This window comes from Oncorhynchus clarkii, chromosome 31 (assembly GCF_045791955.1).
Source record: "Oncorhynchus clarkii lewisi isolate Uvic-CL-2024 chromosome 31, UVic_Ocla_1.0, whole genome shotgun sequence".
NCBI lineage: Eukaryota > Metazoa > Chordata > Actinopteri > Salmoniformes > Salmonidae > Oncorhynchus > Oncorhynchus clarkii.
This window is the reverse complement of record NC_092177.1, coordinates 12,196,159-12,214,599: the sequence shown is the minus strand read 5'-3', so window position 1 is coordinate 12,214,599 and position 18,441 is coordinate 12,196,159. Positions and strand designations below refer to the sequence as shown.

Here is an 18,441-nt window from a genome sequence, read left to right as displayed (position 1 = left end):
TAGGAAACCATGTATTTTGGTTTCCTAATGGCTAGAGCTACACAAGCTTTACTCCGAAAGATGGAACAGACAGAGAGCTGTGTGTGTGTGTGTGTGTGTGTGGCAGTGCTAATTGTATGGTATCTAATCAATGGGACTGAGGGTTGAAGTGGTCTGGAGCTCAGGGCTCACACTGACCTTTAGGTGGACGACCAGAGAGATGAACACATTCCCTTAAGGCTGGCCGTCTGTCTATCTGGGGAAGAGGGGACAGTGTCAATCTCCAATCAGACAGACCCCTGCTGGGCTTGGTGTGGCCACTCTGCCCCCTTAACCAGGGATAGGAACCAGAGGAGAGGAAAGAGGAGAGATGACTAATGGGTGAAATCTAAGGATGTCAACATATCAATGAACACATGCTTTTCTTGTGCTCTAATATCAACTGCTCTTCTACTCAACTGCTTTTCTAGCTAATTGCCTCTTCTCATCAACTCATTAAACTATGCACACACACACACACACATACACACAGAGAGAGAACACACACTTCACAGTAGGAAACCGCGGGGATGAAAGAGAGGCCTTTAATTGATTTGCATGTGTTTACATGAGGCTGGGGCTGCATAGTGGTGTAAACACATTGATTCACACACACACACACACACACACACACACACACACACACACACACACACACACACACACACACGTAAGTGCCTCCAGTGTGTCTGGACTGTGCTCTGTAATCAGTTGAGCATTAGTGTTGCGGTGTCAGCCCCTCGCTCCCCCCTGCTTCATTAGGCCTTCATGATTCTCTCTCTCGCTTGTGTGTGTGTGTGTGTGTGTGTGTGTGTGTGTGTGTGTGTGTGTGTGTGTGTGTGTGTGTGAGCGCAGTTTATTTCACCTTTATTTAACCAGGTAGGCCAGTTGAGAACAAGTTTTAATTTACAACTGCAACCTGGCCAAGATAAAGCAAAGCAGTGCAACACAAACACAGAGTTACACATGGGATAAACAAACATACAGTCAATAACACAATAGAAAAAGCTATGTACAGTGTGTGCAAATGTAGTAAGATTAGGGAGGTAAGGCAATAAAAAGGCCTTAGTGGTGAAAGTCACACATCATTTCTAGATTTTCCATATTATGCATTTGTTTGAATAGCGTCCTTGATCTCTACAGGACAGAGACACTTTGTTTTGGATGACAGATGATATTTATAATTATTATTATAATTATTATTATTATTATGTACTGGGGCAAGGCCTACAGGTACAATACATGGCCAACATCATGTGGACACCCCTTCCAATTAGTGGATTCGTTGATGACAGGTGTATAAAATCGAGCAAACGGCCATGCAATCTCCATAGACAAACATTGGCCCGTACTAAAGAGTTCAGTGACTTTCAACGTGGCACGGTCATAGGATGCCACCTTTCCAACACGTCAGTTTGTTGGTGTAAATCTCACCGCCATTGGACTCTGGAGCAGTGGAAACACGTTCTCTGGAGTGATGAATCACGCTTCACCATCTGGCAGGCCGACATACAAATCTGGGTTTGGCGGATGCCAGGAGAACGTTAACTGCCCCAATGCATAGTGCCAACTGTGAAGTTTGATGGAGGAGGAATAATGGTCTGGGGCTATTTTTCATGGTGAAGTGAACTTCCAGTGAAGGGAAATCTTAATGCTACAGCATACAATGACATTCTAGATGATTCTGTGCTTCCAACTTTGTAGCAACAGTTTGGGGAAGGCCCTTTCCTGTTCCAGCATGACAATGCCCCCGTGCACAAGGTGAGGTCCATACAGAAATAGTTTGTTGAGATCGTTGTGGAAGAACTTGACTGGCCTGCAAAGAGCCCTGACCTCAACCTCATCAAACCCTTTTGAGATTAATTGGTTCGACGACTGCGAGCCAGGCGTAATCGCCCAACATTGGTTGCCGACCTAACTAATACTCTTGTGGCTGAATGGGAGCAAGTCCCAGCAGCAATGTTCCAACACCTAGTGGAAAGCCTTCCCAGAAGAGTGGAGGCTGTTATAGCAGCAAAGGGGGACCGAACTCTATATTAATGTCCATGATTTTGGAATGAGATGTTCGATGAGCATGTCTACACATACTTTTGGACATGTAGTGTATATCTGAGCTTCAAACAGTCCCACACACCGACACACTCCCTAGCCTGACAGCTCTGCTCAGTCTGTGAGACGATAGACTGAGGTTATTGTGAATGGGCGCCACACACCTCAGGAAGGTAGTAATTTACCTTCATTACCCTTAAATCCTGCTTAAAGGAGCCGGATTCCACACGCCTAATTACAAGGTGTTAATAACAACTATGTAATGACAGTCATTTACTAACCTGCCTGCCTCCAACCATCAGCCCTCTCCAAATGCCTCGCTCTCACAGTGGAGTGAGTAAGCTGAGATGAGGTTTGAAGTAGAAAAACAATCTGATTGCGTCCCAAATAGTATCATATTCCCTATATAGTGCACTACTTTTGACCAAAGCCCTATCGGCCTTGAGCAAAAGTAGTGCACTGCATAGGGAATAGGGTGCCATTTGGAACCCTGGCTGACTGACATAATTCTTATTGATTACCATTGTGATTAACTACCAAAGTGGTATTTGAGGTCATAGCGAGTTTCAACATGAGTAGAGAGACTCAGGGCTCCATGGTGCCAGAGATGTGGTAACACAACAGTTAAGTTGTCTCTCTGATCCGCTTTCATCTTTCTGCCACCGACCGACGCCCAGAGACAAGTTGTGATGACACATAGGCCTACACACACACACACACACACACACACACGCACGTGCACACACACACACACACACACACAGAATCAAGCTAATAGCCGAGAGGGTGATACAGTAGAAGGCCTCTAAGATACCACTAGAATCAGCCCCCCTATCAGCAGCACTGGACTAGTCTGCACTGGGATAACCCTGGCAAAAACACTCCCATGATTGTCCCCCATGATGAAATTGGGGAGGGGACTGTGGCTCTGTCTCCGTCCGTACGTTCATCACATGTGATATCTCAGACAGCACTAGCCCAATTTGGACGAAACTTAGATAAATGATGCATCTTTCCATAGAGATCTGGCATTTACAAGAGTGCACTGATTGGCCCCAAGGCGGGAGTTTAGTAATAAACAGAAATGTGTTAGTCACACGCCATATCTCAATTGGCCCAACAGGGCACTGCAGCATTTGTGGGGGATGACATGTTTACTGTTGCCTTGTTTCTATTGATGAGTAGACGGGTGGGTTGTTTGGGAACAAAACTGAGGCATGCACAACTTTGGGGAAAAACAGATGGTTGGCTTAGAGTGAATGGAATGTTGACAACATGTAAACTATATTTATTCTCCAAATGTTTATTGAAATCATAAATAGATTCGCAAAATCAGCATTTGTTGTCTCTCAAAAATATTGTTACACTTGTTGGTTAACCTGCTAGTGAATTTTACCTGTATTAGCATACGTGACAAGCGTCAAAACAAGACATGGTATCAATAACAAGCTGAAACGAGTCATCTACGATTCCCCACGTGACAGCTTCTTGTCATTGTTGCTAGCTATCTGACCGTTCAGAATCATAACACAAGGCCTTCAGCCCCATGGATGCATGTGCATCAATTTCATGATGTTGTCAGCCAACCTGCTGTCTATGTACTGCACTGATAGAGTATTTTATTAAATGTAATATTTTTCATCGTATTACATTAATCCCATCATTTGTTGAATGTAGAATATTTTTCAAAATATTAATTCTTAAAATATAAATTATATTTTTTTATTCTGGGAAAACGGGGTAAAGCAGGCTTAATCTACATATGTTTTGGAATAGCCTTCTTTGAGGGAGCAACAATTGAAAAATAGTTCTCATCAATTTTCCATCCACCTCCTCCTCCTCCCTCTCCTTCTCACGCAATTAGCTGTAAATTAGGCTCGTATTTACTCGACCTCGTGTTTACCCTGAGTGTAGTCTGTCTCGAGGGTGTCTTTAACCTCAAGACCCAGGACCACACCCAAATCCCCGAAACTCACAGGCCAATCACAGGTCTCCTTCCTCTTCTATAGTTTTGTCAGGGTTTGAATTGGTTGAAAGTTCCAGTGCTATAAACAAGTGTTCTCATGAGTTTAGACACAGACTTCAGAAGTTGAGAAGTTGTTGTCCTCTCCGCGGATAACAGTTGAGATGCGCATATTATTATTACCTTTAGGACAAATTGAATGTGTTCGTCAACATCTTATTTTGGCATAATAAGAAGCATGGATTCTCGAGTAGATTCGACAGATGGATTTTCAACCTATGAGGGCACTCCTCGACCACCGACGCAGCTCAAGGAGCACAAAAACCCCGAATCACCTTTACCTTTCAGTGTGGATGCGATCATGTTGGATAGAATAACTCCTGGCGACCGAGGGAGACGCCACAGCGGTACGATAATCTCTCCCCTGGGGAATTACTCTAAATCGGTGTCCAGAGAGGCGTCTAGTACAGAAGACTTTCCTCACAACTTTGACCCGTCTTCTTCGACAGTTAAATCAGAGACGTCGGAACCAGGGGACTTTGCGTCCAATTTGGCTCCAGTGCTCAGTAAGTACCTTATTATGTAGAAGGGTTATTGAAAAGCCTATGGCCTGGTAACTTTTTGTCCCATGCTGATCAATTGGGAAATATCCATTATGTATGTTTACTAATGTATTTTAGAAGTTGTAGCCTATGTGGAAAAAATATAACTTTCTGAGTTAGAATACTAGAAAACTATTGTACACTGTCTACAGATCAATATCAGTTCTTTATAACCATTCAAAACACTGCATATCATCAGGGGAGAAGGCTAAATGTATGTATTTGTGTATATACACTGAGTATACCAAACATTAGGAACACCTTCCTAATATTGAGTTCCATCCCCCTTTGTGCCCACAGAACAGCCTCAATTCATCAGGCCACACACTCTACAAGGTGTCGAAAGCATTCCACAGGGATGTTGACTCCAATGTTGACGTCACTGTTGTGTCAAGTTGACTGGATGTTTTTTGGGTGGTTGACTATTCTTGATACATACAGGAATCTGCTGAGTGTGAAAATCCCAGCAGCTTTGCAGTTCTTGACACAATCCGGTGCACCCGGCACCTACTACCATACCCTTCAAAGGCTCTTAAATCTTTTGTCTTGCCCATTCACACTCTGAATAGCACACATACACAATCCATGTCTCAATTGTCTCAAGGCTTAAACATCCTTCTTTAACCTGCCTCCTCCCCTTCAGCGACACTGATTGAAGTGGATTTAACAAGTGACATCAATAAGGGGTGATAGCTACAGTCTACAGTATTTCATGGAAAGAGCAGGTGTTCTTAATGTTTTGTACAGTGTATTTTGATTCATGTTCTCTTTCTGTCTATTAGTGACATATTTAGGCTAATGGATGTTGACAAATACCACAAACACTCATTATGCCTTTAATGATACATCTCTCCCTCCCCCCCTCCAGACCAGCTCAGTCCCTCCTTAAGGAAACACAAGACCAACAGGAAGCCTCGGACCCCCTTCACCACCTCCCAGCTCCTGTCCCTGGAGAGGAAGTTCCATCAGAAACAGTACCTGTCCATCGCTGAGCGGGCTGAGTTCTCCTCCTCCCTGTCTCTCTCAGAGACCCAGGTCAAGATCTGGTTCCAGAATCGACGGGCTAAAGCCAAGAGACTGCAGGAGGCAGAGGCGGAGAAACTCAAGATGTCCGCCGCAGGTGTTGGATCCAAGCCGGGGTTCTATCACCCGGGGTTCTCCTCGCTGCCGTTTCCCCTCTGTGTCAGTCTGGGTGGTCTAGGGGGTCTGGGTGGGTGGGTCTCAGGGATGTACGGAGGACAGGGGTTCCCCTTCAGACGCACCCCTCTGTTAAAAACAGAACCACATCTGGGGGTGTACACCTCACCTATGGGGTACGGACTGTTCCACCTGTCCTGAAAGGTTTGTGTGTGTGAGTGTGCGTGCGATTGCGATGAACCTCACAACAAGATTTCAAATTATACCCTAACTCTCAGGGATGCCTTGAATATATTGTGCTGGACCAACTTTGATATATTCAACAGATGTGGAAGTGTGCATGGTTATACGGTAGCTTGTGTTCCCTGGTTTGTTACGGAAGAGCCTAGCGCATCAGAACACCCCATAGTTCCAACACCCATAGTACAAGCTCCATTGCAGTGTCATTGTTCATTTATTCTATAGCCCTGATCTCCTGACCTGTGCTGTATTTGCCAAAGTTTGTTGGATCGTTTCGTAGGATACTGATCCACCGTGTGTCTGATCACTCCCAAAATACTAGATTAGCTCTATAATAACATATTTATTAAATAAATGTAATATAATATATATTTTATGAAATGTATCTACAAGTGTAAATATTTTGTGGTCTGATGTTGAAAATAAAATGTTATTTGCTGTTCTTGTCTTGATATGCGAGTTTACCTTCAACATCTCTTCTATTTTCAATTCATTTTATTATGCTTCTACAATGTCTGGTAAATGCAAAGAACAAATTGCTTAAATTCTCCACAATTTCATATGGAAGTGGATTGTTTAATCACGTATCGATCTGATTGTTTGATAGGATCTTTACCTTTGTACCTGGAGCTTTAAAACATGTGTAGTACAGGCTAATTCACCTCATTTAGGGGGTAACAGTTCTAATACTTTTTTAGAGTGAGTAAGATTCAAGCCCTGTTATACCCGGTTCTAACATTTATCATTTGTTGTTATCTTGTCCACATTCTGATTGTGCCCACATTTTCAGACAGGTGTAGATGATTGAAAGACCGCATTTTGATCTGATTTTCCTGACCACGTCCGAAGGTAGTCAGACATGCAAAGGTAGACAGATCTGGACAGTGAAACCATTTAAATTATCATTCTCCTGCCCTTTTAAAATCATTGACTGGTGGAAACATTGACTTATGGCATCAATGTGTCTTAAAAGAAATAAACATTATTTTGAAAGAATAGCTGTCAAATATTTTGCATACAGGAAGTGACCAGGAAATCTGGTCACAATGCGGACACAGTGGACGAATAAGAAAAACATTTTAATGCCATGTGTAGATCAGGACAAAGGACGCATGTTATAGCCAGGTATAAAGGAGGTTTTAGCATTAGGGGGTGAGGGAGGTTTAACCAGTTAGGTCAGTTAATAGCTAGGTGTATTTAACCAGTAGGTCAGTTAATAGCTAGGTGTATTTAACCAGTTAGGTCAGTTAATAGCTAGGTGTATTTAACCAGTTAGGTCAGTTAATAGCTAGGTGTATTTAACCAGTTAGGTCAGTTAATAGCTAGGTGTATTTAACCAGTTAGGTCAGTTAATAGCTAGGTGTATTTAACCAGTTAGGTCAGTTAATAGCTAGGTGTATTTAACCAGTAGGTCAGTTAATAGCTAGGTGTATTTAACCAGTTAGGTCAGTTAATAGCTAGGTGTATTTAACCAGTAGGTCAGTTAATAGCTAGGTGTATTTAACCAGTTAGGTCAGCTAATAGCTAGGTGTATTTAACCAGTTAGGTCAGTTAATAGCTAGGTGTATTTAACCAGTTAGGTCAGTTAATAGCTAGGTGTATTTAACCAGTTAGGTCAGCTAATAGCTAGGTGTATTATTACTGTAATAATGTTTGGGAACTTTGAAGTCGGCCCCTCCCCCTCTGAGGCTTTTCCTCAAGCTGGCGGTCTCAGAACAAATGAACCGATGTCATTTCATACGAAACCATAACACATTAGACCAATCATCTATGGTATTTAACGCCTAATTATTCAAGTCTTTAAACTGAAGAATGTGTAGCTAAATGCTGAGGGTCTTACTGAACCGCCCTGGGTTGTATTCCTTAGGGAAAACCGTAGCGAAACACTTTGCAACAGAAAATAAAAACAAACTTTGCTTATTGGAAAAGTTCAGGTAGTCCCTCCCTGTTTCAGTCTACTTCTATCTGTTGCTTAGTGAATACAATCCAGGTTATTGCTAAAGCAGTGTGAATGTCTTTGGAAGCCTGGTGCCAGATCTGTATGTACCTTAACTGCAGCCTGACTAGAGGAGTTGATTAAAGTAAAAACAGATCTGGGGTCAGGTTGTGTGTTTGAGTCTGTGTGTGGTGACCCCACACATCTGGGTGGCCAGATAAAGTGGTGCATTTATCCTGGGACTCATATTTACATCGCTTAATTGACTTTAAACACGTTGAAAATTGTACCTTTTCTGCAAATAACACATCTCATTGAGTTGATTGTTGGCATGTGTTCCTCGCAACACAGAGACTCAGCTCTATGCATTGAGTTTGCCTGTATCCATCCACAACATGTAGAGCTTTGATAAACACACCTTCTCTCTCTTCTTGAACTCTGTAACTGTGCTAAATTCCGAGCTCTATTTCAACCCAGCACATTCCTAATTGTGCTTATCCTCTGATTCCGAGTCCAATGCTGTGTGAAATTACATGTGTCTTTAGTGATAAGGAGTTGAGGGATATTATATGAGTGGGTTGATTCTCCCTTCCTCACTTATCAATCTACTGACACACACACACACACACACACACACACACACACACACACACACACACACACACACACACACACACACACACACACACACACACACACACACACACACACACACACACACACACACAGAGAGAGAGAGAGCTGGCTCCACTGTATGGTACACTGACTGTCTGATATAACTGGTATATATAGTGAAATTATGTTTCGTTTGAAAATGATTGGCTGTATTTGACAAAAGAAATGAAAATATACATTTTGTGTCCTGCAGTTTTACTAACGTCCGCCAGATGTAGCTAGTCGGTTATGGCACAGTGAGTCATCAGCTTGGCTCTCTTTATGTATTGCTGTGCCAGCTCATCTCCCTTGGGTTAGTGTTAGTGTTAGTGTTAGGGTTATTGTTAGTGTTAGGGTTATTGTTAGTGTTAGGGTTACTGTTTGGGTTAGTGTTACTGTTAGGGTTATTGTTAGTGTTACTGTTAGGGTTATTGTTAGTGTTAGGGTTATTGTTAGTGTTAGGGTTATTGTTAGTGTTAGGGTTACTGTTAGTGTTAGGGTTAGTGTTAGGGTTAGTGTTAGTGTTAGTGTTAGGGTTAGTGTTAGTGTTAGGGTTACTGTTAGTGTTAGGGTTAGTGTTAGTGTTACTGTTAGTGTTAGTGTTAGGGTTAGTGTTAGTGTTAGTGTTAGGGTTACTGTTAGTGTTAGTGTTAGGGTTAGTGTTAGGGTTAGTGTTAGGGTTACTGTTAGTGTTAGGGTTAGTGTTTGGGTTAGTGTTAGTGTTAGTGTTAGGGTTAGTGTTAGTGTTAGGATTACTGTTAGTGTTAGGGTTAGTGTTAGTGTTAGGGTTACTGTTAGTGTTAGTGTTAGTGTTAGTGTTAGGGTTAGTGTTAGTGTTAGTGTTAGTGTTAGGGTTAGTGTTAGTGTTAGGGTTAGTGTTAGTGTTAGGGTTAGTGTTAGTGTTAGTGTTAGGCTAGAGAGAATGAACAGTATATATGATCTGAATACATAAACATTCAAAACTCTTAACTGTGATGTGGTTAGGTAGATCCCAGGTGACAGGTGGAACCATGACAACGAGTTGAAGACTAACAGATCAGAAGGCTAGAGAGAATAGACAGTATATAGAGTTGAAGACTAACAGATCAGAAGGCTAGAGAGAATAGACAGTATATAGAGTTGAAGACTAACAGATCAGAAGGCTAGAGAGAATAGACAGTATATAGAGTTGAAGACTAACAGATCATAGTATAAACTTGAACAAGTAAAGGAAGTCAAATCCTTTATGATAATCCCAGTTTTATATTACTGCATATCTGAACAATGAACTGCAGTCGATCACTTTGTTTCCCTCTAAGGTGCAAGGCAGGACTGTGATGTTGTCAACCACCAGTCAATTGAGGTAATAACGTGAATGAATGTCATTTTGTTTGTATTTTCCAATGCAATATAGAGACTGTTGCACATTCACAGCCTGGTAGAAACAGACTGATCACTGCATTCACCACAAAGCAAGCAATTGAAAGCACTCTTCTAGCTGTGAAAATACCCCAGTCTGAATTCATCCCTACCCTCCTCTCCGAATCTGTGTGATTGATGTGCGGCTCAGTGTGAAGTCAGGAGCCAAACGGAGAGATTCCATTGAATAAAATAAAATAATTACACATATTTTAAGTTCAGTGTACACAAGGGAGCTCGGTATAGTTGCATGATGAAATGGGACATAAAAGGAAATGAAGAAGAGGCAGAGGCATGCCCTAAGGGGCGGAGGCATGCCCTAAGGGGCGGAGGCATGCCCTAAGGGGCGGAGGCATGCCCTAAGGGCGCACAGGGGCACATGCCCCTTCAGATTTGTATTAATATATATGTTGTTTTTTCTCTGTAATGCTACTAGCCACTGCTAGCTACTAGCTCTGTAATGCTACTAGCCATATTTGTCCTGCTTAATATATATATATATATATATATATATATATATATATTATATTAATACATGTTGTTTCTCTGTAATGCTACTAGCCACTTATAGCTATTTTATAAGGTTGGCTTTAGCTAGCCCAGATAGGTTCCCCATCTCCCAATCTCATAACTAGCTACCAAGAAGACATATCAGGCTATCAATCAAGTTCGAGTAGCTTGTCTAACTATCTTAGCTGGCATTCCTGCTGGCAAGATTGGTAGACTTTAGAAAAGCAAGCAATAACTAAATGTACTGAATAAGACTCACATTCCTTTCCATGTTTTACCCAGATTTTAGCAGAGAAGTATATTTAGTTTCTTTAAAAAAAACACCAGTCAAAAGGATACAGACAGCTCAAGAGATATGCTTAGATATGAAGAAAAATATACATCTTTCTTTACATAGAACTAAGCACCCCCCAGCTATCCCCACCTCCTGACCACCCCCCAGCTATCCCCACCTCCTGACCACCCCCCAGCTATCCCCACCTCCTGACCACCCCCCAGCTATCCTCACCTCCTGACCACCCCCCAGCTATCCCCACCTCCTGACCACCCCCCAGCTATCCTCACCTCCTGACCACCCCCCAGCTATCCCCACCTCCTGACCACCCCCCAGCTATCCGCACCTCCTGACCACCCCCCAGCTATCCCCACCTCCTGACCACCCCCCAGCTATCCTCACCTCCTGACCACCCCCCAGCTATCCTCACCTCCTGAACACCCCCCCAGCTATCCTCACCTCCTGACCACCCCCCAGCTATCCCCACCTCCTGACCACCCCCCAGCTATCCTCACCTCCTGACCACCCCCCAGCTATCCCCACCTCCTGACCACCACCCAGCTATCCTCACCTCCTGACCACCCCAGCTATCCTCACCTCTGGACCACCCCAGCTATTCCCACCTCCGGAACACCCCAGCTATCCTCACCTCCGGAACACCCCAGCTATCCCCACCTCCGGACCACCCCAGCTATCCCCACCTCCGGAACACCCCAGCTATCCTCACCTCCGGACCACCCCAGCTATCCCCACCTCTGGACCACCCCAGCTATCCCCATCTCCGGACCACCCCAGCTATCCTCACCTCCGGACCACCCCAGCTATCCTCACCTCCGGAACACCCCAGCTATCCCCACCTCCGGACCACCATAGCTATCCCCACCTCCGGACCACCCCAGCTATCCCCATGTAGAGGTATTGGAGAAGTGAAGAAAGAGTCTGTGTTCTTTTAAGTGCTGTCATTAGGGTAGACACTTTGATCTGTTTCTTCAAAGCTGCTACAGTGAACAGGTGTGTGTGTGTGTGTGTGTGTGTGTGTGTGTGTGTGTGTGTGTGTGTGTGTGTGTGTGTGTGTGCGCGCGTGTGTGAACAGGTGTGTTTCATTGAACAATCAGTGCTTTATTCTTTATCCTGGCAGCTAGAGATTTGGGTTCTGATACCAGCCATGTCTCCGGATGTATTATCTTGTGTGTGTGTGTGTGTGTGTGGGGGGGGGGGGGGGGGGGGGATTTGGGCACATTCTGTATCTCCAGGTGTATTATACCTCCCACGTTGTTCCATCTGGAGTAAAGAAGTACATCTCTACTCCAAACAGCCTGCAGTATGTCCAGCCAGGTCACCTGTGGTACAAGTCAGTATTAGGCGTCCATCCCTGTCTGAGGACGTTGGGAGGTGACGTTACCTTCAAGTAGGTTTCGGTTTTTCTATGGCGGAACGGACGGGGATGGCAGATGGTTGTAAGCATCTACCTCTGATTCCAAATGTTGTAAGTTTGAACCCAGTTATAGAAAGTTGTTTTGTGATTTTTGTTTTAAGCCTATCCCAAACCTTAACACTTACATGAACCATTTGGGAGAAAAATGCCATAAACTTCACAACGTTGAAATTTGAAGTTTGAGAAACATGGATGAACGTCTAATTCTGACGTGAGACTGTGAGATCTAGTTGGTGTGTCAGCGCACGGGGGCTGATCGTATCTCCACTGGGTTTTGGGACTCTTCGAGAGAGAGATTATGAAACACAGTGAGTAAGAGAAAGGGGGGGTGTAGAGAGAGGGTGTGAAAGAGAGAGAATATTTTGAAACCATACTATCAGATCCGGAGTGGTCTGATTAGGGAGCTGGAAGTTGACTCAACGGACCCCTTGCAGAGAAAGAGACTGATTTGAACTAATTACACAGCTGCTCAGAGCGAGAGCGAGAGCGAGAGCGAGAGAGAGAGAGAAAAAGAGCTACTCTCCTCATACTCCTAGTATCCCTCTGGCTATTTCTGTCTGAGAATGTTAAGTCTCTGTTCCTTCTCTGGCCAGGTCATCCAGAGAATACTGGTGTTTCTCTGTGACGTTACGGATGGAACTATCCAAGTCAATGTGGAGGTTATATACAGGGGGTACCGGTACAGAGTCAATGTGGTACAGAGTCAATGTGGAGGCTATATACAGGGGGTACCGGTACAGAGTCAATGTTGAGGCTATATACAGGGGGTACCGGTACAGAGTCAATGTGGAGGTACAGAGTCAATGTGGAGGTTATATACAGGGGGTACCGGTACAGAGTCAATGTGGAGGCTATATACAGGGGGTACCGGTACAGAGTCAATGTGGAGGTACAGAGTCAATGTGGAGGTTATATACAGGGGGTACCGGTACAGAGTCAATGTGGAGGTACAGAGTCAATGTGGAGGTACAGAGTCAATGTGGAGGTTATATACAGAGGGTGCCTGTACAGAGTCAATGTGGAGGCTATATACAGAGGGTACCTGTACAGAGTCAATGTGGAGGTACAGAGTCAATGTGGAGGTACAGAGTCAATGTGGAGGTACAGAGTCAATGTGGAGGTTATATACAGGGGGTACCGGTACAGAGTCAATGTGGAGGTACAGAGTCAATGTGGAGGTACAGAGTCAATGTGGAGGTTATATACAGGGGGTACCGGTACAGAGTCAATGTGGAGGTACAGAGTCAATGTGGAGGTACAGAGTCAATGTGGAGGTTATATACAGGGGGTACCGGTACAGAGTCAATGTGGAGGCTATATACAGGGGGTACCGGTACAGAGTCAATGTGGAGGTACAGAGTCAATGTGGAGGTTATATACAGGGGGTACCGGTACAGAGTCAATGTGGAGGTACAGAGTCAATGTGGAGGTACAGAGTCAATGTGGAGGTTATATACAGAGGGTGCCTGTACAGAGTCAATGTGGAGGCTATATACAGAGGGTACCTGTACAGAGTCAATGTGGAGGTACAGAGTCAATGTGGAGGTACAGAGTCAATGTGGAGGTACAGAGTCAATGTTGAGGTACAGAGTCAATGTGGAGGTTATATACAGGGGGTACCGGTACAGAGTCAATGTGGAGGTACAGAGTCAATGTGGAGGTACAGAGTCAATGTGGAGGTACAGAGTCAATGTGGAGGTTATATACAGGGGGTACCGGTACAGAGTCAATGTGGAGGTACAGAGTCAATGTGGAGGTACAGAGTCAATGTGGAGGTTATATACAGGGGGTACCGGTACAGAGTCAATGTGGAGGTACAGAGTCAATGTGGAGGTACAGAGTCAATGTGGAGGTTATATACAGGGGGTACCGGTACAGAGTCAATGTGGAGGCTATATACAGAGGGTACCGGTACAGAGTCAATGTGGTACAGAGTCAATGTGGAGGTTATATACAGGGGGTACCGGTACAGAGTCAATGTGGAGGTACAGAGTCAATGTGGAGGTACAGAGTCAATGTGGAGGTTATATACAGGAGGTACCGGTACAGAGTCAATGTGGAGGCTATATACAGAGGGTACCGGTACAGAGTCAATGTGGTACAGAGTCAATGTGGAGGTACAGAGTCAATGTGGAGGCTATATACAGGGGGTACCGGTACAGAGTCAATGTGGTACAGAGTCAATGTGGAGGCTATATACAGAGGGTACCTGTACAGAGTCAATGTGGTACAGAGTCAATGTGGAGGCTATATACAGAGGGTACCTGTACAGAGTCAATGTGGTACAGAGTCAATGTGGAGGTACAGAGTCAATGTGGAGGTTATATACAGGGGGTACCGGTACAGAGTCAATGTGGTACAGAGTCAATGTGTAGGTACAGAGTCAATGTGGAGGCTATATACAGGGGGTACCAGTACAGAGTCAGTGTGGAGGCTATATACAGGGGGTACCGGTACAGAGTCAATGTGGAGGCTATATACAGGGGGTACCGGTACAGAGTCAATGTGGAGGCTATATACAGGGGGTACCAGTACAGAGTCAGTGTGGAGGCTATATACAAGGGGGTACCAGTACAGAGTCAGTGTGGAGGCTATATACAGGGGGTACCAGTACAGAGTCAATGTGGAGGCTATATACAGGGGGTACCAGTACAGAGTCAATGTGGAGACTATATACAGGGGGGACCTGTACAGAGTCAATGTGGAGGCTATATGGGGGTACCGGTACAGAGTCAATGTGGAGGCTATATACAGGGTGTTACGGTACAGTCAGTGTGGAGGCTATGTACAGGGGGTACCAGTACATAGTCAATGTGAAGGCTATATACAGGGTGTTACGGTACAGTCAGTGTGGAGGCTATGTACAGGGGGTACCAGTACATAGTCAATGTGGAGACTATATACAGGGTGTTACGGTACAGTCAGTGTGGAGGCTATGTACAGGGGGTACCAGTACATAGTCAATGTGAAGGCTATATACAGGGTGTTACGGTACAGAGTCAATGTGGAGGCTATATACAGGGTGTTACGGTACAGAGTCAATGTGCGGGGGCACCGGTTAGTTGAGGTAATTGAGGTAATATGTACATGTAGGTAGAGGTAAAGTGACTATGCATAGATTATAAACAGAGTAGCACCACCGTAAAAGAGGGTTCTGGGTAGCCCTTTGATTAGCTGTTCAGGAGTCTCATGGCTACCCGGAGTGTTTTAACCTTACTACCCAGGATTGTAATTCAATATCCCTGACACTATACATTGTATGACAATAAGAAAGAGAGGAACAAATGGCTGATATATTTGACTGGCTGTTAACAGGCTTGTCTACAGTATAATCTTTGACCCTCATTGACCCAACAGCTGATTTGTCCTGAATGTGATTGTTCATAGACTGACAATGGAATGGAGAGACTCTCTCACAGTGACTGGGTAGGAGGAACACATGGACTTATTTAACACCTGATTTACTTCAAGGGAAAGGGGATAGCTAGTCAGTTGTCCAACTGAATGCATTCAACTGAAATGTGTCTTCCACATTTAACCCAACCTCTCTGAATCAGAGAGGTGCAGTGGGGGGTGGGGGGGGGCTGCCTTAATCGACATTCACGTCTTCAGCACCCAGGGAACAGTGGGTTAACTGCCTTGCTCAGGGGCAGCTCGGGGATTCGAGCCAAACGCTCTAACCACTAGGCTACACTCTTATGTGTAATGTAATGGAACTGAGAGCCATGAACAAGGGCTATGTTTATTCTACTGGTACAGAGTCAATGTGGAGACTATATACAGGGGGTACACATAAGAGTCATTGGACGAAGGCGTGTTTTGTACAAGTACGTTTTTTAAAGAACCCTCGATGCTCAATGTGAACGTCAACGCGCATCGCTTGCCGTACGGTTTCGGGCGAGGAATCATTTTCAAAAAACGAAAAGGTTAAATTGATACACACCCTGATACGGTTAGTGTTCCCACACGGCCATAACTTCATGTTACAGGAAAACAGGCGGAAGACAAGAGGCCACCTGTGCTCATTAGCTATCCAGCATGCTCCAAACACCTATCTGTAAGCATGACTCAGGAAGTGTAGTTTGATTGGAGGGAGGCACTCATATCTGTATGGATCTGTAACTGCTACAGTAAGTGTATATTTTTATTTGAAGGATTCTTTCTCACTGATGAAAAGATAATGTTTCGAAAGCATTAGCGCATGTAATTATTAGTGATGTTTCTAAATGTTAAAACACAGCGTTGGGATTGTAGTTCACTTGAGCCAGTCGTGGGGGAAGCTAATGGCTGAGAACTGTAGGGAGAAGGAAGAATGTTCGAGAACTAGCATAAACGTAACCACATGTAACATATGGATTTGCATACGCATCAAATGTCATCAAATATTCTTTGCGTTATTACATAAAACTGATCAGAATTCCGAAGTCATGTCGGGAAAATGTTTCAGGGCTGTGATGTAATATGGAGGACCCGGCAAGCCCCCCTCATCCCTTTAATGTAAACACCAACAGAAATCATTTCAAATGTATAACTTCAAATTAAACCAGATTGTTTGCACTCATGACTACTGGTTTCAATTTAATTTTCCAGCCAATTAACAAGCAAATACTTCATGAATTTGTTACAAATCAACTTGCAAGGTTGCTAGCCAACTAGCCTGCTAAAGTTAGCCCTACTAGCCTGTTAACATTAGCAGGCTAGTTGATTCATGTTATGTTAGCACTGAATAAGTTAGCCAGCTATCATCACCTAGCTTACAGCTACATTCAAGTAAAACAACGGTTTGGAAATACATTACGCCATATATCATAGTTTTTTTTTGCTACATGCAGTGATCTTAGCCAGCAAGCTAGCCAGCTAACATTAGCTATTTAGCCAACTAATGTTAGCTATTAGGCTAGCCAACCAAAACGGCTATGATCGGCACGCTAGAGCCCAACAACATAACCGCACATCAAAAGAGAGACTTACAGATTGATGGCTGGGGATGAGAAGGTAACGGCACTCACAGTTGCCCCTAGTGGCCGGTTTCCAGGTCAGAGAGAGAGAGAAAGAGAGAGAGAGAGAAAGATAGAGAGAGAAACCTCCTACTATCAGGATAAAGGTAAGACCCAGATGCAGACCGAGTCGAAGGAACAATGTTTCTAACAGCAACAGGGGCAAAGGTACAGGATGGCAGGCAGGCTCAGGGTCAGGCAGAGTGGTCAAGCAGGTGGGTACAGGGCCAGGACAGGCAAGGGTCAAAAACCAGGAGGACGAGAAAAGAGAGACTGGGGAAAAGCAGGAGCTGAGACAAAAACTTGGTTGGCTTGACTAACAAGACTAACTGGCAACAGACTAACAGAGAACACAGGTATAAATACACAGGGGATAATGGGGAAGATGGGCGACACCCGGAGGGGGGGTGGAGACAATCCCAAAGACAGGTGAAACAGATCAGGGGTTGACATATACATGTTACAGTGAGTTGCTAACTCAGTTGACACTGGCCTGTCCCTTAAAGGTAGGATGTTATTTAAATGACAACCCAAACCCACAACTAAAAAAGCCTCAGTATGATGTGTTTCTGCTTCTCACAGGGATGCTTCCACCATATACAGAGGGACGAAATGTTATGTCACATCTCACATCACATCCTGACCTTGCCAGCAGCATACCACTCTGCATCCCACCCTGCATCCCACCCTGCATCCCACCCTGCATACCACCCTGCATCCCACCCTGCATACCACCCTGCATCCCACCCTGCATACCACCCTGAATACCACCCTGCATTCCACCCTGCATCCCACCCTGCATCCCACCCTGCATCCCACCCTGCATCCCACCCTGCATACCACCCTGCATACCACTGCTGACTTGCTTCTGAAGCTAAGCAGGGTTGGTCCTAGTCAGTTCCTGGAATGGAGACCAGATGCTGCTGGAAGTGGTGTTGGAGGGCCAGTAGGAGGCACTCTTTCCTCTGGTCTAAAAATTTCCCATTGCTCCAGGGCAGTGATTGGGGACATTGCCCTGTGTAGGGTGCCGTCTTTCGGATGGGATGTTAAACGGGTGTCCTGACTCTCTGAGTTCATTAAAAATCCCATGGCACTTATCGTAAGAGTAGGGGTGTTAACCCCGGTGTCCTGGCTAAATTCCCAGTCTGGCCCTTAAACTGTCACCTAATAATCCCCAGTTTACAATTGGCTCATTCGTCCCCCGCCTCTCCCCTGTAACTATTCCCCA

At 44.6% G+C, this 18,441-nt stretch overlaps 1 protein-coding gene across 1 annotated transcript; it reads left to right on the top strand.

Annotated features, from left to right (window-relative positions):
• Positions 1–4,229: 4,229 nt before the first annotated feature.
• On the top strand, positions 4,230–5,970 carry LOC139391094 (homeobox protein MSH-D-like). Its single transcript, XM_071138612.1, has 2 exons — positions 4,230–4,596; positions 5,501–5,970. Exons 1-2 carry the CDS (start codon positions 4,230–4,232, stop codon positions 5,968–5,970), a joined length of 837 nt encoding a protein of 278 aa, XP_070994713.1.
• Positions 5,971–18,441: the final 12,471 nt, after the last annotated feature.

What these genes read in the sequence shown, in the direction of transcription:
- LOC139391094 (XM_071138612.1), top strand. Translation starts at nt 4,230, where the DNA reads ATGTGTTCGTCAACATCTTATTTTGGCATAATAAGAAGCATGGATTCT. An exon ending in CAATTTGGCTCCAGTGCTCA is followed by an intron (nt 4,597 to 5,500) that starts GTAAGTACCTTA and finishes CCCCCCCTCCAG; the next exon opens with ACCAGCTCAGTCCCTCCTTA.